This window comes from Leguminivora glycinivorella, chromosome 25, assembly GCF_023078275.1.
Source record: "Leguminivora glycinivorella isolate SPB_JAAS2020 chromosome 25, LegGlyc_1.1, whole genome shotgun sequence".
NCBI lineage: Eukaryota > Metazoa > Arthropoda > Insecta > Lepidoptera > Tortricidae > Leguminivora > Leguminivora glycinivorella.
Genome location: NC_062995.1, coordinates 8,292,472 through 8,320,010, shown reverse-complemented (window position 1 = coordinate 8,320,010; position 27,539 = coordinate 8,292,472). Strand labels below are relative to the sequence as shown.

Here is a 27,539-nt window from a genome sequence, read left to right as displayed (position 1 = left end):
ACCATTTGGCGTCCCACATGGGCGAAATTCCGTTTAAAGTGGCGTCCACCTGCTTTTGACGTCCGGTATACGGACGTCAAATAGGATTACCACTGAAACATAACTATTATGACTATAGTACTACTGTGGACATCGACTTAAAAAAAGTTATGGATGCCATTTGCATATCAGATTGAATGAATTTGTATTTCAATTAGTTCAGGTTGTTTCCGTTTTAGCGCGTAGCGCTGACATCGAGTTAAATATACACATTTGTATACTGGCTGTACGTTATTAGGCAAATTTGGCGTCCTCATGCGACGTTGCCGGTTTGATTTATTTTGTCTTATAAGCGAATAACGGACATAAAGGGTTCTTTGAATTAGCTTAATAACAATGTGTCGTTTGCCTACTGCGTTGCGCTGTTGAAACTTTAATTAAAGACTAAAGCCATTTACTAACCGGCGCGTATACTGTTAGTACGTGTTCATAGTAGTTCGGCGTCCCCTTGACCAGATATTTATATAATTATATTTTCCAAACTGTGACTTAAAAGAAAATGCCAAAGGAATCCAAGCTTAAAGGTAAGTCATTTTTATACTTCTAATGCAGCTGCTGATATCTGCACCTGCTGTTTATTTAATTACTTATAGTTCTATTATGTTACCGAGATTAGGTATCAGTGGTAAACAGGAAGTATTTAAGTTGTGTTACAGTAAGTAAGAAGTTGAAGTATTTAAGTATATTTGAGTCATGCCCTAGCATCCAGTCAGAGAAAGTACTTATTAAAGTTACTACCTGCTCTCTTATACACAGTTCTTGGTGTTTTTGTAGTGGTTGAACTCTTAACGCATATTTTCGCAATTATGGTTCTATATATAGACGTTGATCAATTTTTGACTATATCTATGTTGGAAGAATCTCTTCATAATCATTTGATTTGGCCATGGGATATAACACATTTCGTTTTAAGATCATATTGTATTAATAGTGGAATTAATATTAATAATACAAATCTGCCACAACATTTTATATTTGATATAAATTTTGGGCACAATGTACTCACGCTGCGCGCTGCTTCAACAACCATTTTTTTGGTGTAGGAACTGTACCTACTGCATAATTTTATGACCATTACCCACAAGATGAGTGCATTCATTGTCACACATGATTGATATCTAAGTACTTATTTAATTTAAATACAAATTTTCGTTCATATTTATTTCAGTGCGGTTTTAGGTAAGCAGTTTTGTCAAGTACCGGCCAGTTCAATATTTTTCATTTTATATTTTATACTAACTGTAACTGTACTGTACTGTACTGTGTAACTGTGTGGTGACGGGTTAAGAATTTCACCACCCCTTTCTTCCCGTGGGTGTCGTAGAAGGCGACTATGGGATATGGGTTAAATTGTGGCGTAGGCGAGAGGCAGGCAACCTGTCACTGCAATGCCACAGTTTCTTTTTCTTTCAACCCCTTATTTGCCAAGAGTGGCACTGAAGCTTTAGTAGTTTCATGTGTTCTGCCTACCCCTTTATGGGATACAGGCGTAATTGTATGTATGTATATTTTATAGATTTGTAGCACCGTGTTGTCTCGGGTCCCTATCCTGTAGGTATAGCACAGGGGAACTCGATAAAATGAACAATTATTTATTGAGTTGGTAATATTAAGCATTCGTATTGAAATGCCGAATGGACCCTATTACATTAAAAAAACATTTTTTAGTCGTCTGTATCTTTATCATACAGCAGATTTTTCTAAATATATAGAATAACCGGTTATAACCGATTAACCGGTTACTTTTATATCGTAACCGATTTAAATACCCGGTTATGAAAGCTGACCGGTTATTGCATTCCCTACCAGTTACTAGTCATGGTTAACCTTAGCTTGTGGTAAAAAAATTTTATAACTACTGATTTATTTCAGGTTGAACCAACTGACCGTGACACGACTGCGACTGCAACCCCGGTATTGGTAAACAGAAATCTCAAAACTTTAACAAGTTTGATTCAAGACCACTGGAAATTTGACGTCTCTAGTCAGGCAGCTGACGATTTAAATATGAATAAATATAATAAAACAACTATAGTTCCCTTGGCGAGTGATTTGAAATGTCTTAAAGAACATTTATGTAAAGCAGCTGCCCGATCATCAGCTATGCTGACTGGGTCGCAGTCAACATTAAATTGTCTTGCTTACGATAAATTGATTGAAACAGTATTCTGTCGCGTTATTTTACTCAATCGTCGACGGCCAGGAGAACTAGAAAGATTGCAGTTGAGTTATTACCAAAGTTATGATTTGAAAGATGATGAACAAGATAAATATCAAGAATTTGAAAACGTTCTGTCTACAACTGAAAAAATACTGGTTAACAATCTCAAACGAATCGTAATTCGCGGTAAAAGGGGACGGGGAGTTCCTGTTTTATTTAGCAGTGATGTGCAAAAAGACATTGATATTTTGATGTCTCAGCGTCATAAATATATAGATAAAAACAACGACTACATGTTTGCTAAAAGTGGAGGATCCCTTTTGTGTGGTTATAAAACAATAACAAAATACTCAAAGTTGTGCGGAGCGAAAAATCCTAAAGCACTGACTTCCACTCGCTTTAGGGAACATTTGGCTACATTGAGCCAATTGTTTAATATGTCAGAGAATGAAATGGAACAGTTAGCTTCATTTATGGGGCATACTTTGTCGGTCCACAAACAAAATTATAGATTGCCAGACGATGTGTATCAAACGGCTAAAATATTTAAACTTTTGTTTCTCATGGAGAGTGGAAAAGCTGACATCTACAAAGGGCAATCGTTGGATGATATGGATGAAGACATCTTAGATTTTGCTATGGAGGAACTTGATTCTGCTGAAAAACCTTTGACAGATTCAACTACGACCGTAACATAACCCACTCCATCTTGCTCAACTACTACATGTCAGCCAAATAAAAAGCGAATACTGGTTCCGTGGACTTCGGAACAAAAAAATGTTGTACTAAAATATTTTGCAACACATATAAAAAGAAAAACACCACCAAAACGTCATGAATGCAACAGCTTAAAGAACCAACATCCTGATTTATTGAGTAATAAAGATTGGCTGAAAATTAAGGTGTTTATTCAAAACACATATAGTAAGAAATAAAATATGTGTAACAATTTTCCATATTAATTAACTCTAACATAAATTTTACACGTAATTACTAGCAAGCAAGTTAAATATTACGAGTTGAATGATTTATATAATCATCCCGGCCTTTTGAGAGCGGCGTTGCTCTTTTGGTCCTGAAGAAATACTCACGGAGTCTTTCTCCAGGACCAAGAAACCAATGTCAATTTCAAATCGTCGGAATAATTATTAAAGTTAATCTACTCGCGATTAAATAGACGCTCATTACTAATACTATTCTATATGTCATTTTTGTTTATATTTTTCGGGTTCCGTACTCGAAGGGTGCCTAACGGAATCCTACAGGTACACGCGCTTAAACATTGTACATATGTTCATCGTAGACAAAAGCTCTTGACTAAGGCCATTTCTTATTATTATATTACAATGTATTTGGTATGTGAAGCCAAATATTATTCCGGAAGTCTTTAAGTACATAGCGAAGGTACGACACCTTCATTCAGTGGTTAAAGCTCTTTCTGAGCAATCGAGTGTATTAAAATAGTAAATAGAATAAATATTTTACATGGCGTCCGGTGGGAATACACCAGAAGATGATGGATATGTGGATATGCAATTACTTGCATTTCGACTGCCGTCTTATGGTACGTTTAGATAAAAACTTTGTGATAAAAAACATACCAACTATAATGTGCACCCTTTTTTCACGATTTAAAGTTGCGCCCTCGTAATTTTTATGCAAAAAGTATCTAATAGTCCGTACCGTCAATACTCGTAACTTCGTGGGCACTTGTAACTGCATTTATGGTTGTCAATACGATTCATTTAGAGTTATACGGTCAGCGTCAAAAGTAAGTGATAATTTTCGTAGGTATTTGACGTAAATCAGTACTAAAATTGTCAGTTACTTTTGACGCTGACTGTACATACCTAGTCATATAATATACCCGCAGATCAGGCATATATTAATTCATCAAAATGTAGTTTCAGAAACAGAAATTGATTCACGAAATACCACTCCTACGCCTTCTCATATTTCTCTACCACCACCACCACCCGAGCTACTGATGTCAACAGATTCGGTTGAAAGAGCGGAAATGCAGACAACATCCTCTCAGTATGTGTGGCGAGGATCCGTCGGTTCCGAAAATGTAAGATGCGTAAGCATCACTATAACAAAAAGCCAATTGTTTAAAATTAAAGTAGCGATAGCTGTAGGTATTTGCTATGCAGCTGTATCCATGTTGTTAAATGTGTGGATTTTAATGTTAATGATACGTTAATTTATTATTAGCGATCCATAAGGGAATCGAACCCACGCCATACGGCCTAAAACAAAGCACAAAGCACGCACGAATGGTGGGTTTTGTGGGGCTCGGATCCCACAGGGTCGATTCTTTTTTACTGTTTTCGTTATTTGTTTGGGTTTAACCTTTTGAACGCCAGCATACGAAATGCACACAAAGCAGAGTAAATTAAAAAAATAAAGATATTGCGGAAATGCATAGTGATTGTAATAAAATCGTGATATATTGCGAAATAACTACATCTCAACTTGGACACCTTTAGGCGTCGTTGGCGTCATGGACACAACAGCGAACGACGCCTTTAGGCGTTCTTGGCGGTCAAAGGGTAGTAGGGCGTCGAGTTGATGCTACCACTTAAAAATAAAATTAAAGATTTCTACAAAGTGTAACAAAAAAAGTGGGGATCCGTTTAAGGGCATATTTGGTATCGTATTTACGATAATTTTTGTACGGGCCTCGTGTCGTTCCAGCAGGTACCGTCAATACAAAACCTAATTTTTTTTGGCGCCATAAAAATTTTTCTTCCAGTTTTTCCTACCCAAAATACGGATACCTTATATGCCCTTAAACAGATCCCCACTATTCCTGTTACACCCTGTATGAATAATTGAGGGGACCCCATGTTAGTAATACTGTTATTGTTTTAGTTTTCAAGCAACATGCCTTGCTATTTACTTGCTAGGTACTTCTTTTCTTATCAATATGAACTGCACTTGAACAATCGTTAAGTACATAAGCGTTCGTGACTTAATATTTAATATGACCTATCTTGTCTTAGCGGGACCGTAGCATATGATTGGCGCGACTGTATTTCGCCAGCGGGATAGATATTTGTCACTTCCTCACAGTTTTCACAAGAAAGTGACAGTCACGCCAATCACGTGCTAGAGGTACGTTAAAAATATTATGTCTTCATGAAATATTTTCGTTATTGTACCGTCTGAGTCTGATTCTATTGTCTTCTTGTCGTCGCAGTCAGTCGTAATCTGTTTTGTCAGGGTCAATTATTTTATCGTGTCGATTTTTAATTTAAAATTGTCTATTCTGAAAAAGTGTGTCAGTCAGCCAGTCTGCCAGAAAGTCTGTCTGGTCGGCACGGGGGTCAGAGTCTTCCAACAGTTATCGTTACCGCTCTCAAAACGCGCGGGTGTGACCGGCCCCTAATTGGTGTGTTAAATAGGTATCAAAATTTATTTAGGCACAGAAAGTGTCATGATTATGTATCAATAAAGTGTATTTTTATCATTTTAGTACTTATTAAAATTGTTTATGTCTGATTCTTTATTTTATTTCCTTATGCCCAATAGTCCTCTTTGTAACACCAATTTTTAAAATATTTTTTCTCAGATAACAGAGATCTATGGTTACACATAATTTTAGAAAACGGGTCTTGCACGTAATACGCAAGACCCGTTCTCAAAAATAATGTGTGAAAATCATGTGAATTAAAATCGGTTAGTTCAATATTTCAACTACTAAACTACTAGCCGTTTTCAGTTACTAGCCACGTACTGAAAAACGAATTCTGTTTAAAGCTGAATAGAACTCACTTAATAATAGGCGGCCGACAATAGAACGAGTGGCTCTTAGGAAAATCCCAATTACTGACCATTTTTTTCATGCTGAAAATGAGTTTTATTCGCCTTTGAATACAGTTCATTTTAGTACAAGGTGGCCAGTAATTAGAATGTGGCCAGTAATTGAACTTTTACTTTATTTTATACCTTGTACCTACTAACATGAACTTTGTTCAGCTATAAATAGAACTCACTTTTTTTGTTGAAACGGCCAGTAACTGAAAACGGCTAGTACTTCATTGAAATTATACCTACATTAGGATAATTGAAAATACAAAACACAAAATAGAAATTAAGTTAAATAACTATTAAAAACATTAGCCACAAGTGTGTATAGCTTACCGATACACACTTGTAGCCCTATACCTACTTACCGATACCTACGACTCTCAGTGCACAACATACTATGTAATGAATAGGTAATCAATCCCAGAGTACTTTTCAAAATAGTAGATACTTCGTTTTTAATAGCACTCGTAGCTAAGTTGGTAGTAACCCTTTCTGCTATGCGGAGGTCCCGGGTTCAAATCCTGGTAAGGGCATTCATTTGTGTGCATAGTACAAATATTTGTTCCTGAGTTATGGGCGTTTTCTGTGTGTATTTGTCTATATCTATTATACATATACTAGCGGGCGCCCGCGGCTTCGCTCGCGTTAAGAAGTATAGTTTTCATACAAACTTTCAGCCCCTATTTTATCCCCTTGGGGGCAGAATAGATCAAAATCCTTAGCGGATGCCTACTTCATAAAATCTACCTGCATGCCAAATTTTAGCACTATCCGTCCAGTGGTTTAGGCCGTGCGTTGATAGATCACTATGTCAGTCAGTCGGTCACCTTTGAGTTTTATATATATATAGATCGTTATGAATGTTGATGATGATGACGCAAAGGTAATCAAAAGCTACAGATAGTTTAAAGGGTAAGATGTACAGTCGACCAAAAAACTGGTCTACCACTTTTGGACCTTAATCTACAGGTAATAGAGTCGAAAAGTGGTAGACCAATTTCTTGGTCGACCGTACATAGAAGTTCTAATCATTAGCTTTTTCCCGCAACTTTGTTTGCGTTGAATTTGGAGCTAAAAATCACCTTATGTCCTTTCTCGGGACTCACAATATCTATATTACCTTTCATTTAAACCGGTTCAGCGGCTTTTTAAACATGAGGAGCTAACATAAAGACTGACAGAGTTACTTTTGCCTTTATAATATTAGTATGAATTTATTGTCCTTACAAAACTAAAGACAATAAATTGAACTAGGTAGGAATGGCTTTTTTTTCAAGAATACAAGCCTTAATAATTATTATTCTACTTTCGTATATAGAGTGTATTCAGTAAGTGTAGCCACGTGATAATTCCATAAATATAACAAATATTAGGGAATTTCATACTTACTGTTATCAAAAGTACGTTACTTAATGAGGAAAATTACATTAATGACTTTTTTTAATAAGAGCAAAAAATCCCGAACATTTATTTTGAATGAATGAATTAATGAAATTCTTTATTTCGGACAAACAGATTAATTATCCATAGTTTGTTAGTATACAATCAGACATTGCTTAGCCTAGTGTTAGTATAAAACAATAAATAACACAGTACATTTAACAATATATTAATTGGTGGTAATAATTTTTATCCCTCCCATACACTTAATACGACGTATGTTAAAAGACTAGTTTTTACATTTCATGTTCGATTGTTTTGTTTTATCCACTTATTCATATCAATTAACCATCACTTTAAATTATTATTACAGTTTATTCGTACAATTAATTAATCTCAAGTAGTTTTTATCTCTTACGACACCGATGTTCTTTATGGAGTCACTCCTCATACTAGAATGGGAGCATTTAAATTTAATAGGTACTTTTAATACTACAACTTTATTTTAAAAAGTTACTAATGTAATTTTACTCATTAGGTGACGCACTTTCAATCTGAATTTGAAGTTTTCCAATACCTAGTATATTTGCGGAATTATTGATTGGCTACACTTAGCAAATACATCCTTCATGTATAAAATACAAGCTGGTTTTGTTATTGAGGCTATTTTTCCTTTACAATCAAAGATACACTCTCAATTTAAATAACGATACACTAATAATACATGTTACGTACATATTACGTACCCTAATATACAGAGTGGGGCCTGTAACAAAGGCGAAGAATTGAACTGTAGGATATTCTCCTTATACTGATCAACATTTGTTCAGTGACTTTTAAAAATTATGATGTCTTTAAATTTTTAATTTTTCATACAAAATAAATATTAGCTTCAATGTACGCCATTATTGTTGTCATTGACGTTGTCTGTCACACTTTAAACTTAACAGAATTCGCAATACATTACCTCTTAGAAAAAACTTTCAAGGGTGATAAAAATTAAAATACAAGTTATTTTTAAAAGTCGCCGAACAAATGTTGATCAGTATAAGAAGAATAGCCTAGAGTTCAATTTTTCGCCTTTGTTACAGGCCCCACTCTGTATAAGTATAAACCCTAGGAACGGGCCCACAAAGGATTAATTTGTGTTCTTTTAGGATATTGTTTTGAAATCAGAACATAACTGCATAGCTATGGGGACAGTTGCTTAATTGAAACAGGAAAGAACTAATCGGAAGTAGGTTCGTAGTAAAACAAACATATACATGATTATAATATGAATTTTACATTTTATTGTCATGAACAACATTAACGTGTTAATGAAACATTTTCATAGTTAAATTCTAAAATTTCTGATTAAACAGTTTAGGACACGATAACATCAGAAAGCATTTCGGCCACTACAGTATTTACTTTTTCTAAGGAAAACCTGAGAAGTTCCACAATACTTGATGCATGACTAGAATCAAAGTCCGTGCGGTTGCTCGGTGATTCCAACACTGCTGTCCACTCCTCTTCCCCAGTTGTACAATGATGAGTGCAGACGCGTGTTTCACGCGAAATAAGAAAGTTTAATTTACAAAGGAAGTTAATTTTCACGATATTGGGTACGGTTCCAAAGTCTCTGCGTGGGCATCCAGGAAATACACATTCTTCATTGTTTTCTGGTGTTCGCAGTAATATACCAGGATCATTGGACAAATATATTAAATCTTGCGAGGTCGTAGGTTGGATTTCTCCATTGATTTCAAATGTACTCATGGTTACTAGTAATCACGGGATTAGTTTCCGAAACACTAATAAAAATTATAATGCTATGAAGTCATTGTATGTTTAAAACAAGAGCGGTATTTTATTTAGCAACAATGTAACGAAACAAATTAATGTTAGAATTGTTCGAATTAAAATGTTCTATCCTTGTTTATTTTAATCAAAACAAGAAGTATGGCAACGTTGCTTTTGAAACGGAGCCTGTATAGGCGTTAAAATTGATTGTACAATAAAAATATACGGGGTAGCCACACGGACGTCAATATGAAAGGGAGCTTAAATTGGTATAAGAAAATATGAAAAATGAATATAATGAATAACAGCATTTTCGAAATAAAAAACACATCGCAGTTTTAATTATCGACTGGTATATCTGTATTTGTCATAATAACAGTGTATACACGAGCACGAAAGGTGGACGCCACAATGATGCGAAATGGGAAGACGCCAGAAGTGCATGGTGATGTAAATATATATATATATATATATATAGTGATCTTTATGTGTTAATTTATCATCTATTATGTACCCTAAGAACTTCGAAATTAAATTACTTTCATAGAAAATATTTTAACTTGTTATTTTTTTTTAAGTAGTAACACTACTATTATGTTCTAAACATTAAATAAATGTCATATACAAAGAAAAAGTGACCAAAGCCTCCAGTGCTCCGAGCTGGAATCGAACCAGCGTACTCCGCTTACCGGGCGAATGCCAGAACCACTCGGCTATCGGTCCACGAAAGCAAGGGTCGAAATTTCTAAGTATATGACATTTCCGAAGGCTCGTGGCGCCCTCTGGCCATCCCTGAGGTAGAACAGTATGGTTCGACCTCCTAGCCGAATCAACTCAGGTGATTACAAGCTAGCGAAGAGAGATGGCGCTGCCATTAACACTCTAAGAACAAATTAAATCACTTTCATAGAAAATATTTTAACTTGTTATTTTTTTTAAGTAGTAACACTACTATTATGTTCTAAACATTAAATAAATGTCATATACAAAGAAAAAGTGACCAAAGCCTCCAGTGCTCCGAGCTGGAATAGAACCAGCGTACTCCGACCCTTGCTTTCGTGGACCGATAGCCGAGTGGTTCTGGCATTCGCCCGGTAAGCGGAGTACGCTGGTTCGATTCCAGCTCGGAGCACTGGAGGCTTTGGTCACTTTTTCTTTGTATATGACATTTATTTAATGTTCATAAAACTGGTACTTAAAAGATAAAATTTGTTTTGACGTTTTTCGTTCTAAAAACCTCATTTTTGAAAGGTTTTATTTACTTCTAACTTTTAGACTCTATCAATGAGGATAGTGAGATTATTCTCCGTAATGGCATCAACGTCGTTAAAAAAAACTTTCTGTACTGAGTAACAATGAGAAACTTTTTTCAATTGGTAGTAACTCTGAAACTAGGCGAAATCTAGAAAAGTGTATATGACATTTTAGTCTTAAAATGGGATCAGGAATATGCTCTTAAAATTTCGCGCAATGCTCACTAGCACCGTGTATGTCTTCGACAGGCAACCCCTTTTATCCCGGTCTGTGTCCCGGTGTATGTAGGTACTATTACTATTATTTAGGTACTCACTTGGTGGTGAAGGAGCATTGCTCGCAGGAGTATGTGTTTGCGTCGAAAGTGTGCTCTATAGAGTAATGTTCTAGTAAATGTTGTCTGGAGATGCGAACCGCACCACATACCTTACATTTGTATCTGAAATTAAATAAATACATATATTAAGTGCACCATACAAACTTTCCAACCCCCATTTTAAGGAAGTGGGGAGTTGGAAAGAGACAAAAAGTAGCCTATGTCACTCTCCATCCCTTCAACTATCTCCACTTAAAAAAACACGTCAATTTGTCGCTACGTTTTGCCGTGAAAGACGGACAAACAGACACACACACACTTTCCCATTTATAATATTAGTATGGATTCACCTATCCATACTTAATATTATAAATGGGAAAGTGTGTGTGTCTGTTTGTTTGTCCGTCTTTCACGGCAAAACGGAGCAACGAATTGACGTGATTTTTTTAGTGGAGATAGTTGAAAGGGATGAAGAGTGACATAGGCTACTTTTTGTCTCTTTCTAATGCGTGCAAAAGCTAGTAAGTTACATTTACCTCGTGGTGTGAGATTTCATGTGCCCTCTCATAGACACAGCACTCGGGCAGTATTGAGCACAAATTTCGCACTTCAGGGTTCCGCTTTCCTGAAATCAATATACACATTTATGGGTAAATCACAGGGTTCGAAAATATCCGATATTAACCCTTAATTGCATATTGTTGCCATTTGGCTACAATGTATATATTTGTAAATAAACTAGCCAAAATATAAGCTGAACTTTTTTATTTATTTTTCCTAGATCCTACATCTAAATAACTAAATAAAATCATTATTTCAAACCAAAACTAAAAACCTATTCATTTAAGAATTATAAATTAAGATAAAATGGCGGAAAAGTATTAAAAACACTGGATGATGGTGAGTTTTAGTATATGATTTAGGCCGATTTTTTCAAAGTTAGTAATTAATTTATGTTTAAATATTTTACCATAGGGGTTTCTTAAATAGTGTACCTTTCTAAAAGTAGTAAAACTTTTCATATCAATTTTACCAATAATGATATTATTTATATAAATAAGATGTTAAATTTTTTTTTATTATTTTTCCTAGAGTCAGAAATCCATTGTCTATCACATATATTAACTTCTCGTTAAAAGAAAAAATCATGCATTTAAGGGTTAAACTAGCTTTTGCCCGCGGCTTCTCTCGCGTTAAATTCGAAAATTGCGGAACGCTCCATATAAATTTCCACCCCCCCTTTTAGGGAAGTGGGGAGTTAGGAAGAGACAAAAAGTAGCCTATGTCACTCTCCACCCCTTCAACTATCTCCACTTAAAAACTCACGTCAATTCGTCGCTCCGTTTTGCCGTGAAAGACGGACAAATAAACAGACACACACACTTTCCCATTTATAATATTAGTATGGATTTCAAAATATCGGATATTTATGATATATATATATCAACTTTTATATATATCCATTTTGTACGCGTTTATTATTTTGGTGCATTAATTATGAATACTACTTTAGATAAAGAAACATCTACTAAAAACATAACATTTAGTAAAATACAGTAACAAACACAAAAAAAAAACTATATTTTTAACAATGTTACGTTTTTTAAAACAATTATTGTATTGCAATATTTATAAAAAAATTATATATATCGGACATTATATCAATTGATCGTCGTCGTCGATATATCGTCGAACCCAGCTGATATATATCCTTGAACTCTAGTAAATCAACTTGTTGACTAACAATTTTGAGGGTTTTTGGTATTACTAACTTGTGTTTGTGTTTAATTATGGGATATGGGTTAAATTGAGGTGTAGGCGAGAGGCTGGCAACCTGTCACTGCAATGTCACAGTTTCGTTTTCTTTTAACCCCTTATTTGCTAAGAGTGGCCCTGAAGCTTTAGTAGTTTCATGTGCTCTGCCTACCCCTTTATGGGATACAGGCGTAATTGTATGTATGTATGCATGTAACTTGTGTTATTTGGAATTACCAAGAAATATAGGATAGCGCGCAACAAGGCAAGGCGCCCTCCATACTTCATGGCGACCTTGCCAGGATTCCTCCTCACACTTACTTCAATACGCCTCTATACTTCATATTTTTGTAGTTACCTGTGAATGTTTCTTCATGTGGTTTTCGATGACATCTTTGAAGTTGAATCCCTTCACGCATTTCTCGCATTTGTATACGGATCTTAGGTATTTCTCGGTTTTCGATTTCTCCGCCATTTCTTCCAATACCTGTTTATAACGAACAATATAGGTTAAGAGGGCTTTCGCGTGAAAAATAACGAAATCGCAACCGAGCGCTTGATCATACCGTGTGTGGTATCAAATTAAAGTGCTTTGCGAGTAGTTTATAAATATATATCACATTATAGGACTTTTTCTACTTGGTCTAACAAAAAATGAGAAAATGTCCAAAAGTGGTAATAATTGTACCGGTGAAGGCTCGTTTTCAAAAAATTGCCAAAGATTAACAATTTAATTTTTTTTATTTATTTATTTACAGTAAGGTTTACTTAAATTACATTTACAAAAAGTGCCACTATTGTAAACCTCTTGGGTTTATGTAATAGTTGGCGAGATCGCGCGGTCCGATCCGCGTTTGCTTAAAACTTAAAACAATTGTTAGGTAGTTACGTTATTTTCCTGTTGAAGCCGTCATTGTATTCTTCACTGTTGTTAATTTATTTAAAGACGGTCTTAAGTGTTATGTATAAGGATCAATTTACAATGACGGCTCTTACAGGTGCATGATAAACCTATAATAATCTATACTAAACACATTTAAGAGTTTTGAATGATTCACAGTTATTTTCATTAGACATAGAAATCAATAAAGTAATCACGGTCCATATCCCGGTCAATATAAGTCTAAACACTTATTATACTTATATCTGTTTCTATAGGTATGTGCATTTATCTAGACTTAAATAGTATTTTTTTATTGTAGTTATACATTTGTTGCTGTTTTCAGTAGTGTTGGTTAACTCATTTAGTATATTGCTAGGTAAGGTATTTAATATAAATGGGAGCAGAAAGTCTGTTACTCTTTTACCGTATACATTGCTACTTTTTGGAATAGGATATGCGGGTAGGTAGTCTAGGGAACGTAGATTATTGGAACGAGTCTTTTTATCTAGCGAAGGTATGGTATCACAAGCTTCTGTGATTAAGGACAAACAAAAGCGGTTAAAAACGTTAATGACATTACAATGTTTGAATAAACCCTTTCTATCATTTTTATACTTTTCTTTGATTTTATTCGGTACAATTGTTTTTAAGATTGTTGATTGTAGATTGTAGATTTGTTCCATGTACGTTTTATAAGTCCGGCCATAGCTTGTGATACCATAACATATAATTGAGTCAGCGAGTGATAGGTAAAGCATTCGTAATATGTTGTATGGAAGTTTATATTTAAGCAAGGTTAAATTGGCCAAAATGGACCTAAGTTTTGAACACACGTGATCTATGTGTGGCCCCCAGTTGAAATTATTATCTATAATTAGGCCTAAGTATGTGTGTTGTTTGACTAGTTCGAGTTTTTCACATTTACAGTTATTATTAGGGTTATGTAAGCAGTCGTGTGTATGTGCTATGATTTTAGGGACTCGTATTTCTTTAGTGTATGGTGATCTTATGTGGATAATTTTAGTTTTTTTTATGTTTATTGCAAGACCTACGTCATGTGCCCATTTGCATAGTAAGTTAAAGTTATTTTGCATGGTTTTTTGGGCTTCGAGTATGTCGTGATGAGCAGTAAGTAGGCACGTGTCGTCGGCAAACTGGTATACGGAGCCCTCACTAAATATATTACACATGTCGTTAACATAGATCAGATATTCGGTAGGACTAATTATCGAGCCCTGCGCGGTACCCTCTTCCGTGCGCAGCGGGTCGCTGAGCGCGTCGGCGATCTTCACTCGTGTGTATCGGTTGCTGTGGTAGTTCTGGAACCAGTACAGTAAGGGCCCCTGTATGCCATTTTGCTGTAGTTTAGAAAATAATGTGTTGTAATTCAAAGTATCAAATGCTTTGCTGAAGTCGATGAAGGTTGTAATTACGTGCTTACGCTCATTTAAAAAACCATTGACTTCGTTCGTGAACTTAGTTAATAACTGAGCGGTACTTCGATTTTGTTGAAAACCATATTGTTTGTTATTGATTATACTATTACTATTCAAAAACTTGTTAATTTCGCTCCCTATGTACCTCTCTATTATTTTGTCTATACAGGGTAAGATCGTTATAGGCCTATAATTATTGCAATCGGTATAAGAGCCTTTTTTATGTACAGGGCGTATAATGCCGACCTTTAACCCGTCTGGGTAGGAGGATGTTTTTATACAAGTGTTTATCAGGTGAGTAATCAGTGGCGTGATCTCTGTTATGATGTATTTTAAATCAGAGACGCGAATTTTATCGATTCCTGGGCTTTTATTATTATTAAGTTTTTTAATTATATTAAATACGGTTTGGTTATTTGCTTGCTTTAATTTCATTGTTACATGAGGGGTATTACAATATGATTTAGGGTTCAGTAGGGGGGAGTCACACATAACACTTATTTTCTTAACGTTTTGTCTAAATTCATTTGAAAAGTCGTTGGTTAGTATTTTTACATCAATATTTTTGAAGTGTTTTGTTATTATTCTGTCGATGCTCTTACCTATCCTCCCGCACAATCTGTTAATAATATCCCAAACTTTTCGCGAGTTCTTAAAGTTAACACATATTTCGTTTTTTATATAACTATTTCTAGTTTTTTCTATACATTTATTAGTCTTATTTCTATACCTATTATATAATAGCCGATTTTGTTTATTGTTTACATCTTTACGCCATATTTTATAAAGTTCCTGTCTTTTCTTGCACATATTAATTATTTTATTAGTTATCCATTTACAGTGAGTTCGTTTACTTGATTTTATATTAGTTTTATAGCTACATTTATCATATGTTTGTGTAAATTTATCTGATATAAAGTTCATTATGTCGTTGGGGTTGTTGTATGCGAGAGCGACACTCCAATCGATTTTTTTTAATTCACTATGTACTTTTTTATTGTTCAGTTTGTTTATCATGTGAGGTGGGTCCTTTTTGGTGGCGTCACAGGTGATTACGTCATCAGGTGATTACGCATCGCACTATTTGTAAGTGCGATTATTTTATCAGGTGGTCGGCGAGCGCGTTGTTGATAACGGCGGTGTACACATCGTTGCATTTTACGCTGCGCACGAACACATGATCGATGCACGATTTTGTTGTAATTTCGCCTCGTTGTTCTATTCTGGTATATTGGTTGATTCCGCTTTCCAATCCTGCTTCACACATTTTGTTGAGGTATTCCGTGGTTGTGGGGGATTTGGACTTTAAGTCTATATTCATATCGCCTATTAATATACAGTTACTCCGCGGTTGATGTTGTGTGTTGAGCTGTGCTAGTTCTTGTATAAATGCATATTTGTGCATATGAGGCGGTCTATATGTTATAATAAGGTTCGATTTAATTCCATAATAAGTTATCAGTTCTCCTGTGATGCATTCGAAGTTTGTTGTGTTCACTGTATTTCTGCGGAAATGTATGCTGTTGTGAACGTATAATATTATTCCACCTCCTTTCTTATTAGTGCGGAGCTGAGTGTACATGTCGTAGTCTTGCAATTCAAACATCTGTTGAATATTATCCGTTATGTTGGCTTCTGTGATTGCTATTGCGTGTATAATATAAGGGCTACTATATACTATTTGCTCGAGTTGTGAGAAATTCTTTATAAGTGAGCGTATGTTTACATGTAGCAGAATAATGCTATTACTTCCGTTTATGTAAGTATTGAAGTTGAGAAAGTCGGTCCAGTTGTCATATGTGGCTTCATTGATGTTTGTTATCACTTTTGTGTTGTTAGCCATTTACGTTATTTATTTAGATTTATGTATATAAAGTGAGTGCTATCAGTCGTGGTGGTGTTAGTTGACATACCTTGCGCTTGACTGGGCCATAATTCCTTTTTTAATTTTTTCAATATCCTCCATCGATCGAATATTAACAGTTTTGTCTGATTCGGATTTCCTTACGAGGATCTGCCCATCCTTGGTCCATACATATTTGCACAGTTCTGTGTTTTTCAGTTCCGTCTTGGCTCTCCATAATAGGTATGAGTTGTAGGGCGTTAGCGGCTCGCGTAGGTATGCCTTTGGTCTAGCCCCTTCATCACCATGGTCGCTTGTTGATAACGGTTTAGTTTTGGCTGCTTCGAGCCACCGTGCGCGGCATCCATTGCGCAGCTGAACCATTATGATTGGCTGGTGATGGTGGCTGGCGGCTCCTTGTCCTTGCACTGCTCGTGGGCGCCTTTTCTTGCGGCAGGCCTCAATTATATCGGTCGGGTTACATTCAATACTTGTGGCAATTTTTTGGGTAATTGTTAAGATATCCTCGTTCTCGTTTTCTTCGACACCGCATATTTCTAATGTGTTTGCTAATTGGTTTTGTTCCATTTGATTTATTTTTTGTTCCATAGCTTGATATTTTAGTTCCATGTTTTTGTATTTATTTTTAATGTCTTCACAAGTGTTTTCTAATTGTTTGGTAGTCGTTTCAAATGTTTTTTGTTTCACTTCGTAATCATCAATTTTATCGGAGTAATATTGTAGGGTATTTTGCATTTCCCGTTGTATGGTTTCTATGAGCTCGCGGCGCAGGTCACGGGTTATTTTGGCTACTATGGCATCAGTGGCGGAGATGGCTATTGTATCCGTGTCGGCGTCCGTATTATCATCTTCCTCCAGGTCTGGAATTATACACGAGACGCGTTTGGGTTTCGCATTACCCGTGCACGTTTTACACTTCCAGTCCACGGACTCTGTTTGTGATAGGGCACTCAGCTGTTCGTTAGTTAGCGACGCACATATTCCATGTAACCATCTGAAACACTTACTACACTGTATACCTGGACACTTTTTCGTAATGTTTTTCGGACATTTCGCACATTTGGTAACCATATTCGCGATAATTACGTTTCACTTGTTAAGCGACGATACAATAACACGTTCGGGTAGTTTCGCATCGAGCGCGCGACTGAATTAAACTTTGCAGATTAATTAAGTACAAAAGTTACTTCGATGTGATGTAGATTTTCAAAGAAATTTTACGTATGGTACATCTCGACTCTTTCCTGCTTCAAAACTTAATCAATCGCAACGAAATTTGAGAATCTGAATAACAATGAAATAATCTATGTCGGACCGTTTAGCTTTTTTGGTTAATTGTTACCAATCTTGAGTATCACACCTTTTCTGCGCCACAATGAAAAAGGCCGTTTTTGGAAATTTTGGATTGACTCTAGAGTCTTTAAAAAGCAGAATATCAAAAAAATCAAAACGGTCCGACACAGATAAAAATAATAACAATCTGTGTTGAAAAAATCGTTGCTCTATCTTCAAAAACCAGGGAGGAAATAGTCTAGAGCGTTTGTATGGAGAATTGACCCCTACCGTATCATCTTAATCGGTACCTCTTACCTGTTCTTTACTCAGTTTGACCACTTCATATTCATTAGTCTCTTGCACCATTCTGGAGCTAAAGCCTTCTTTAAGTTGTTTCTTCTGTTTGCCACTCTTCTTTTCTCTTCTTTTTATTTCTGTGGTGTTTTCTGTTTCTTTCGCGTTTTGCTGCAAATTCAGGGTTGTCAGAGGAAAGTAAGTAAATTTGCGGTTAAAATCGGTATAAGTACTGATTTTGATGACCATTTCCTATTTTTTGCTGGTAAATTGAATAATCTGATCTACCCTGGCCCTGCCTGCTAAGCCTATGACCAGCGTTCGAATACCGGAATAGGCATTTATTTGTGTGATGAGAATGGATTGTGTTTGTTCCTGAGTCATGGATGTTTTCTATGTATATAAGTATTTTATATATTATATATATCGTTGCCTGAGTACCCACAACACATGCCTTCTTGAGCTTACCGTGGGCCTCAGTCAATCTGTGTAAGAATGTCCTATAATATTTATTTATTTATATGTTATGTATATCATTGTCTGAGTACCCACAACACAAGCCTTCTTGAGCTTACCATGGGACTCAGTCAATTTGTGTAAGATTGTAATATTTATTTAATTAAATTTATTATTTAAATGTATGGGAGCAAAATCACCGTAAATATGTAATTTTGCTCCCTTGTGACACAAACTACTTTTCTTACCTGCTTTCTTTTCCCCTTCACATTATTTTCTTCTTTAATCTCCTTCAACATGTGTAAAGGCATATCATCGTACTTGTCATCAGTGTCTGACTCATAGTTCTCCTCCTCTGGTCCTAAATAATGAGTGACCGTAATACAAGTATAGTTGTGTAGCCTGTATGTGTTTAGTGCAACCTGCAACAGAAACAAAAATTGAAAAAAAAAATATATATATATTGTGCACTGAATTCCATTAAACATGGCTAAGACAAAGACCTTTACAGGGGACAGCGCAATCACATTTTTTGCCATACTAAATAGAACCTTATCACTGAGACAGAAAGTCGATCGTATCCGACTAGCGATAACGGTCCACATGAGAGGGCATTGTTTGGCAGGGTGTCCACTACTAAACCCAAAAAAAATTCCCTGACTTTTCCCTGACTTTCCATAACCATTTAAGAAAATTTCCCTGACCAAATTTTAATTTTTACCACTTTTGCTTAAGGTTGCAAAAAAAAACGGTTTTTTTCTCTGTATTGAAAAAAAAACCTAAAAAAAATAAGTTTTTTAGGGTTCCGTACCTTAAAAAGGAAAAACGGAACCATTATAGGATCACTCGTGCGTCTGTCTGTCAATCCAATTTTTTTTCTGGAATATGTTTGTTTTCTAAAGTACGAAATATTAAAATTTGCAAGGCAGTTCATACTTTTGTACCATAAGCTGAGTTTAGACCAGCAAGTTATTGCTGCAAATTTTGAGACGTAACTATAGGTAAGAGTGAGTGGCAAATATCTGCATCTCTTTCTTGGATATACTTCTGTCTCAAAACTTGCAGCAATAACTTGCTCGTCTAAACTCAGCTTAAGGTTAACTATTAAACTTTAATTTCTGGTTTTATAAAACTAACGTAAACGAAATCTGTAGTTGGTAGTTATCGCCATTTACTTTTGGCTATACCAGTGCCGGCCCGTGCATCAGTCAGGGTAGAGAGAGTTTGAGTTTCGGCGCCTTTAGATATCCTATACTAGAAAAAACATGTCGCGAGCGCAGCGAGCGCGAAAATTTTTCCCCTTTTATACGTCCCTGGGGCTGATAGTAGTTATTATGTACATAACATAGGAAACAAAATGGAGTACCTAGTCTATCAGAGCAGAGTGGTTATGTGCAAGTTACGGAATGATTCCAAAAAAAATCTTAAATTTCATGAAAAATTCACGAAACTTCCACGAAAAAAAGGGAATTTAAATTTATAAAACAAAAAATGGTAAACGCGAGCGAAGCGAGCGCGAAATTTTTTCTTTGTTGTCAGCGTCGGGATGCCCATTTAGGTGTTTTGGCACTACATGCCTTTAGGTTTCCAAGTGTTTGAAGTTCTCCCATCGTCACGCTTATTATCCTCCTATGCTCCTTTGACTCATACAAATTGCGCCTCTATGTGACGTTTTGCTTTTACCATTATCTTTATGAGGAACTCCGCTTTGGATTGTCGGATAGATACTTAAGAATTTGGACAGCGACGTAACTTTGTCTTTGTCGTTTTCACATCGTCCTAACAGAAGCACTTATACCTTATGAATGTTGTACATGGTGACATTGTGGTGCAACTTTCCAGTTAATCTGAATCACAATAACTGAATTTATTCCCGACCCCCTTCGCCATTTTGGAATATGTGGGTAGGGCACGCAATGTAAAAAAATGTGGATTTTTCCGCATTTACGATTTTGGGCCGGATAAATTAAGATCAGCTAGAGCATGAAGATATCTCTTCCAAATCATTTCCTTGACTTTCCCTGACTTTCCATGACCACTATGAGCTTCCCTGACTTTTCCCTGACTTTCCCTGACTTTCCAGAAAGTGGACACCCTGTTTGGGCTGGTGTCCCTCTCGCACATGTGGCCAGTGTTAATGAGGTTACCATAGTAGTAGTATTTTTATCTGTATATTACCTGACTTTATAACTTCTTATATTATTTTAGTGTTATATTCAAACTAGGGTTTCGATATGTTTTAAAGAATTGGAAAATAATTATAATGTAATTATTTTGATGCCAGTAAATCAAAGATTTGTATAATTAAAAAATACCTTCAATTGGATATTAGTAGATTTGGTAGTAACTTTGAAAATTGACTGGTATCCCCAATGTATGACAGCAATGATGTCACTGAATAATGTTGACATTGTCAGTAAGTGCGAGAGGGACACCAGCCCAAACAATGACCTCTCATGTGGACACACTTTGACCTAACTCCTCATTCTGGCTTAGCTATAATTCTGTGGGCTAAGAACACTTCCATATCAGTCCATACATTCAGGAGCTATGATGCCACAGACAGACATGTCAAACTTATAACACCCCATTGTTCTTGCTTCAGCAATTAAAAACAAGTGGTAGACCCAAAAAGACCCACCCATAAATAACATCACACAAACAAGACATTAATCTTTCAAGTCCTGTTTCCTTTTAATACATTGTTGCATAATTTAAAATTGAGTGTTCATTTTGAAGTGTGGGTTAGAGTTGTGCCTGCTCGTTCACTGAAAAGATCGCTCCCAACTAGTACGATCTCCGAAGTGTACTAGTTCGTTCTTTTAGGACATTTAGTACAGTAGTACACCGAGAGAGCGAAAGACAAAGTGTGCATATGGCGTACAGTAAGGTTTTCGTTTGGTTGCGGTCGGATCACACGGAACGGATCGCTTTGCTATCATTGTCACTCCTCGGCTCTTCGCTCCTTTCGCTCCCATTCCGTTGCGCGTGTGTGAGTGTACTAAATGTACTAGAGAGCAGAATCATTTGGGAGTAGTTCGGTCTAGTACAGTGCAGGGAATCGTGTCTTTTGTACTACTAGTACATGTCCTACACAAGCCTAGTGTGGGTTTCGCAAGGCTAAGCGCTGGTGGCCTAGCAGTAAGAGCATGCAACTTTCAATATGGAGGTCGCGGGTTCAAACCCTGGCTTGTACCAATAACTTGATGTGCAAATATCATTTGATATTTACCAGTCACTTTATGGTGAAGGAAAACATCCACGATGGAAAACCCTGTGAGCGTGTGGCGCTCAGTCAAAACCGAGTAAAATGGCGTGATCTTGTGTTGGAGGTCTGAACATTTGAAACTCATTGTGGGTTATCTACTTATCTAGTCTGTCAAATAAGTATTGATGCCACAAAATTTAAATAATAACTACTCACCTCCTCGTCCTTGGATACTCCATTCATAATTTCATATGTTCTTTGACATGTCTAATGAATTTCAAAAATTTACTAAGCATACTTTGGCATAAAAAACATAATTTGATTACTGTATCTCCACTTTTCAGCTGAAAAGAATTTTAAGATCTTTATTATTTCTGAAGACAAATAATGTAGATTAAGACTTAGTTTCGAAAACACTAGACTATAAAATAAAATATAATTCAAGATAAATAATTTAAATAAACCACAACACAAACCTTTACAAAATTGCGATATAGCAATATTTCGTCTGCAGACATTGGGGAAAGATCTTGATCAGTTCTCATACAGGCACGGCATGTGTACTTGCTTTTAAACAAATTAAATACGTCCATTTTTCTGAATTTCAGTAACTATTTCCTAATAAAATAATTTGCAATTAAATTAAAAGTATCAAAACATCTGTTTGAAGCTTGGTGTTAGAGTTGCCAGGTGAAGGATTAAAGTAAGGAACATACTACGCGGACGTCCGTCGTAAAGCTAGGAACATACTACGCGGACGTCCGTCGTAAATCGACCACCATACGTAGTATCTTCTTAGTAGTTTGTGGCTGCGACCGCGACCGATCAGTGTGCACGGAACAAAACATCCAGCGAGCCAGATTTCGATCGGACGTCCACGCGCTCAAGGCCACGTCCACGTCCGTCGACCGATAGTTTGCACGGTTATATGTATTTCCATTGTCCAGATTCCCGTCCGCGGTCGATTTACGACGGATATCCGCGTAGTATATTCCTAGCTTTAAGGTTCGGGCAAGTGCTCGGTCCGGTACGGCCGTGTCGAACTCTTATTTCTTTGTTGTGTCTTACGAAGCCAGTAGCAACACCGTATCTGTCAGCTGTCATCTAGTCAACCAATCCAATGTCGGCAATCTCCAATCGAAAGTTTATTTCCACTTGTAAATAAGACAAAAATGGTAAATAAATTAGTGCATACACGACCTTGAAGTGTAATTTACTTGGAATATCCATTATCTTATCACGTACATGCATCGAAAGTGGTATTTTTCTCATCTGTCCCACGTACAGTAATGAATCCAACGTACTGATGGATTATGTCGCAATATGGCACAAAACAACGATCTAACAAGCAGCCTGCAAACTCATTTTATTTGTGATGTCTGTAATAAGTTGTTTACTACAAAATGCTCGCTAGCGAAACACCTACGGGTTTGCGGTGTGGCTAACTCGTTGAAATGTCAGTGGTGTTCAATAACTTTTAAAAATCGTGGTAATTTGGTGACACACGCCGCTCGCATCCATGGGGATTACAGGTAAATATTAATCCATTAATATAAACATTTATAAATGCATAGTGACATAAATGAAATCTTCACAACCTAATATATGGCTGTATCTCCTGTCTTGAACTGTTGTTTTTGACCTAGTGCTAACACGATAAAAGTAAAGAGCAACTTTACGATTTTTATTACAAAACTTCCTCCTACATCAAAAGATTTCAAAAATATGAGTTTCGTAAATCTGAATTGTCAGATCTCACTCAACTCTGTATCATATTTCTTCTTGAGAAAAGTGCATGGAATTGAGTGTATTCCATTTATAATTTTTACGCATGTTCAATCATCGTGCGCCGTTACTAACAACCTAATCTAGTTGGCCTAGCCATAAAATACCTATCAATATTTATGATCATTGCTTTATAAAATACCTATTAAAGTTTCTAAGTGAAATCACCAGCACCAGTGAATACTGTGCAAGTGCATGTTATTGTAGACTACAGTGAAGATTAAGCTATGGGTCGCAAGAAAGTCCTTGATAAGTTAGTTGTTCATATTACAATATATTAGGGGCCCGTTTCTCGAAAAGTACAAGCCTTGTATTACAAGTGCGCGAACTGTCAAATCGTATGGGTTGTCATGGAAACACACTTGTAATACAAGGCTTGTACCTTTCGAGAAACGGGCCACAGGGGCCCATTTCTCAAAACTGAAAGTTACAAGTTACAAGCGGAAGTCTCTTTCCAATTTGTCAATTGTAAATTGTAACTTGTACAACAACCACTTGTAAATTGTAACTTGTAGCTTCGAGAAATGGGCCCCTGTGGATGGTCCACTTGCATTGTTCCCTCAATGCTGAGGATTGCAACATCATGTCATTCTGTTGAAGACTAGCACCCTTATTCATAAAGAGTGGAACCACCAAGAAGTGAAATGCCCTGCTCTGTGTTTCCGCATGAGTACAATCCAGGTCTCTTTAAAGCAAGAGTAAATATGTATCTCATAGGTAAGCGTGCTCCACCGTACCGCATCATCACTTACCATCAAGTGTGATCGTGGTCAAATGTCTACCTATTCATTTAAGCAGTTAAAAAAAATGCATGTACGTTTCTTAGAAATAAACAGATTAATTTTTTTTTTTTTAATGCTAAAAAAAGAAAAGCTAAAGATAAGCTGATAAAGTTTGTCCTTTTCCGCATTGGTGTGGTAGAAAGGGTCAAACAAACTTTATCAGTTTGATAACTTTAGTGAATATTTATGAATAAGGGGGTAGGGCTCTCTATAGGCATATCTGTTCCTCGCCAAGCCCATGACCTCTTGCAGCATGGCCCCCAAATGGATTGTGTCCGACCTTCACCTGTCTTTCAAAACAGTATGTTATTTGTTATATGGCCAGCACGATAGTAAAAATGCATTTGTGGTGTAAATCTGGCCCCCCTCTAAAATTCCTTATAATTTTGGCCCACAATCAAAAATAGTTGGCCTACCACTGAAAATACTGTATAATAATGTGTGAACTGCTGACAATCTGACTATTGAGTATTATTGTTTTTTTTTTGGTCACTAAAATAAATTTGATAATGAAGAATTCCTTGACTGTTTAAACATTTTTTTATTTTACTTGTATATATATTTTTTATATTATTACCTTGTCTATTACCAATCACATATGTAGAGAACCCTGGTCCTAAAGGCCCAGCCACGACATTGGTCTAAGCGCGACAGCGGCGAGCGGCAGCCATACGTGCGAATGAAAAATCCCATCGCTGTATCTCGCTCCAATGTATGGCCGCCGCTCACCGCTGCCGCGCTTAGACCAATGTCGTGGCTGAGCCGTAAGGCCCTAAAGAGCAGTTCCCGGCAACTTTGTACATAGCCACGTCAGCAAATTTTAATTGATCCTATTTTGTTACCAACATTTAGTAATATAAGTCGACTATCGTAAGATATATATAGGTTAATTGTTATAATTAAGAAAATATATATACCAGAGAACCTTAATGACGATATAAAACTTATTAAAATCTCAATTCATCAGAAAAACCTTGGTAACAAAATAGGAATAATAAAAACAAATTCATTGAGTAAATATTACTTCGTTAACATAATTACTCAAAGAACAAATTTAACTTTTTCCTTAATTTTTGTACAAACTTTTCGAGAACTGCTGTAAAATTAAACTTGTCAAATTATGAACTAACCAAACCAATTTTTTTTTTACAGTTACAAAGCTGCCACAAACTTCAAGTGTCAAGTGTGCGAGAAAACATTCAGCCAGAGATTTCAACTCACATACCACATACGGAAAGAACACTTCAACCTGCAAGCCAAAACTCCTTACTGTGAATTAAAAAAAGTAAACCAAGTGTGGTTCGAAAACGTTCTAAATTCAAATAGTGTCCTTGAAATAAAAAAGACTGGCCACAACACGCTAGTGATGAGAAAACTCGACGAGAACACTGGTATTAAAGTCAGTGATGCCAACACAGAGATAACAGACTTATCAAGTTTATACCCCGTACATAATAGGTCTAAAGTAAAAATCCAATGTCATTTATGTAAAAAAATGTATTTGAAAATCACAATTAAAAAACATATGGATGAAAAACACTCTGACGTTAGGAAACATGAGTGTAATAATTGTAAGAAAACGTTTAAAAGAGCTTATTTCTATTTACAACACGTGTGTAATAAGGTGCCTAAAAGGAAAGGGAAGAAACCTATTATTATTGAGAGTGTACAAAGTTTGAAGCCTATTGAAATCTTATAATAATGTAAGGGTGCGCGCCCACACTGAGAGAAAATACAACCAGTTTTCATGTTCGTTCAACAAGTTTTTTGGTTAAAATAGCGCCTACGTGCTCTTTGGTTCAAACAACAAGCTACTTGTCATTTGAATCGGCAAGTCGATTTTATAAAAACAACCTGACACATATTGTTTTAAACATACGTTTGGCTGATTCAAACGGATAAACCGCAACAAGTAGAATTTGTTAAATTCACAATGCAAATTTCTCTCAGTGCACGGGCGACAAAGTTGGTCGGCGACTTTCGTATTTGTATGAAGAGTTGCGTCGCTTCGTGTGCGCACTTTCATACTAGGCTATGGTCGCGACAAAAAGTCGCTGCCAAAAGTTGCCCGTGTGCGCGCTCTCTTAGTAAGTTCAGTTTCGAACCCTGGTGGTCCCACACTGGCTGCCATAAATGTTATATAACATTTTGGGAGCACTATTAGTGCGTTTTCACATTATCCGATCCGATATTGGATGTCGGACCGATATCCCATATCAGCAATTCCCGTTAACTTTGTACAATGCACGTCAGCAAATTTTAATTGATCCTATTTTGTTACCAACATTTAGTAATATAATTCGACTTTCGTAAGATATATACAGGATAATTGTTATAATTAAGAAAATATAGATACTAGAGAACCTTAATGACGAAATAAAACTTAATAAAATCTCAATTCATCAACAAAATCTTGGTAACAAAATAGGAATTAATAAAAACAAATTTTACTTTTCCCTTAATTTTTGTACAAAGTTGACGGGAATTGCTGATATATTTACGCCGCTATCTTTGATGTTTTCCTTTGAAATCCGACATCCGATATCGGATCGGATAATGTGAAAATGCACTTAGAGAGGGGTATTTGACTGCTACGTATTAGAGACGCAACGGATATCCGGCCACAATTTACTATCCTCGGGATACCGGATACGCAGTGGCAGGCACAGATAGGAACAGACCAAACTAAGTTAACAACAATTTTGTTAGCCGGTGTGGGTCTGTCAAAATCGTTGCTAATTTAGCTTGGTCCGACTCTACATAATGTAATAGTCACAGAAGCACCAGATTAGTAAGTAAATTAAGTACATCACATTTTTTAAATGGGTAGTTTTTTTTTTATTCTGTCCAGGGAGCCGATTTTTTTATCTCGGCCATTTTTTCGTGAAATTCGTTCAATAATATCTCCCTCCACTACTAGCGATTTTTAAGTTCTACTAACAGAATCGAAAACGAGTGGTCATTACCACTAGTTTTAAAATTACTAGCCTTCCGAATCTCAAGGGAAGGGGTTCTCAATTCGTCTGTATTTTTTTAAATGTTTGTTCCTCGAT

General features: G+C 36.2%; 1 protein-coding gene and 1 long non-coding RNA gene across 2 annotated transcripts in view; one reads left to right on the top strand and one right to left on the bottom strand.

Annotated features, from left to right (window-relative positions):
* The window catches only part of LOC125239241 (zinc finger protein 595-like), a 30,141-nt gene extending 7,570 nt beyond the window's left edge, over positions 1-22,571 (bottom strand). Inside the window, exons 1-7 of the mRNA XM_048146775.1 lie at positions 22,396-22,571; positions 22,136-22,263; positions 18,960-19,133; positions 18,277-18,426; positions 12,862-12,990; positions 11,285-11,373; positions 10,749-10,871 (exon numbers count right to left, since the gene is read on the bottom strand). Of these exons, the coding sequence (XP_048002732.1) occupies positions 10,749-10,871; positions 11,285-11,373; positions 12,862-12,990; positions 18,277-18,426; positions 18,960-19,133; positions 22,136-22,162 (692 nt within the window). The 5' untranslated portion in view covers positions 22,163-22,263; positions 22,396-22,571. The remainder of the gene's footprint in view (positions 1-10,748; positions 10,872-11,284; positions 11,374-12,861; positions 12,991-18,276; positions 18,427-18,959; positions 19,134-22,135; positions 22,264-22,395) is intronic.
* LOC125239242 lies at positions 56-5,704 on the top strand. The gene is made up of 2 exons (XR_007178510.1): positions 56-563; positions 1,912-5,704. It is a non-coding gene; the product is annotated as an uncharacterized LOC125239242 (long non-coding RNA).
* Positions 22,572-27,539: the final 4,968 nt, after the last annotated feature.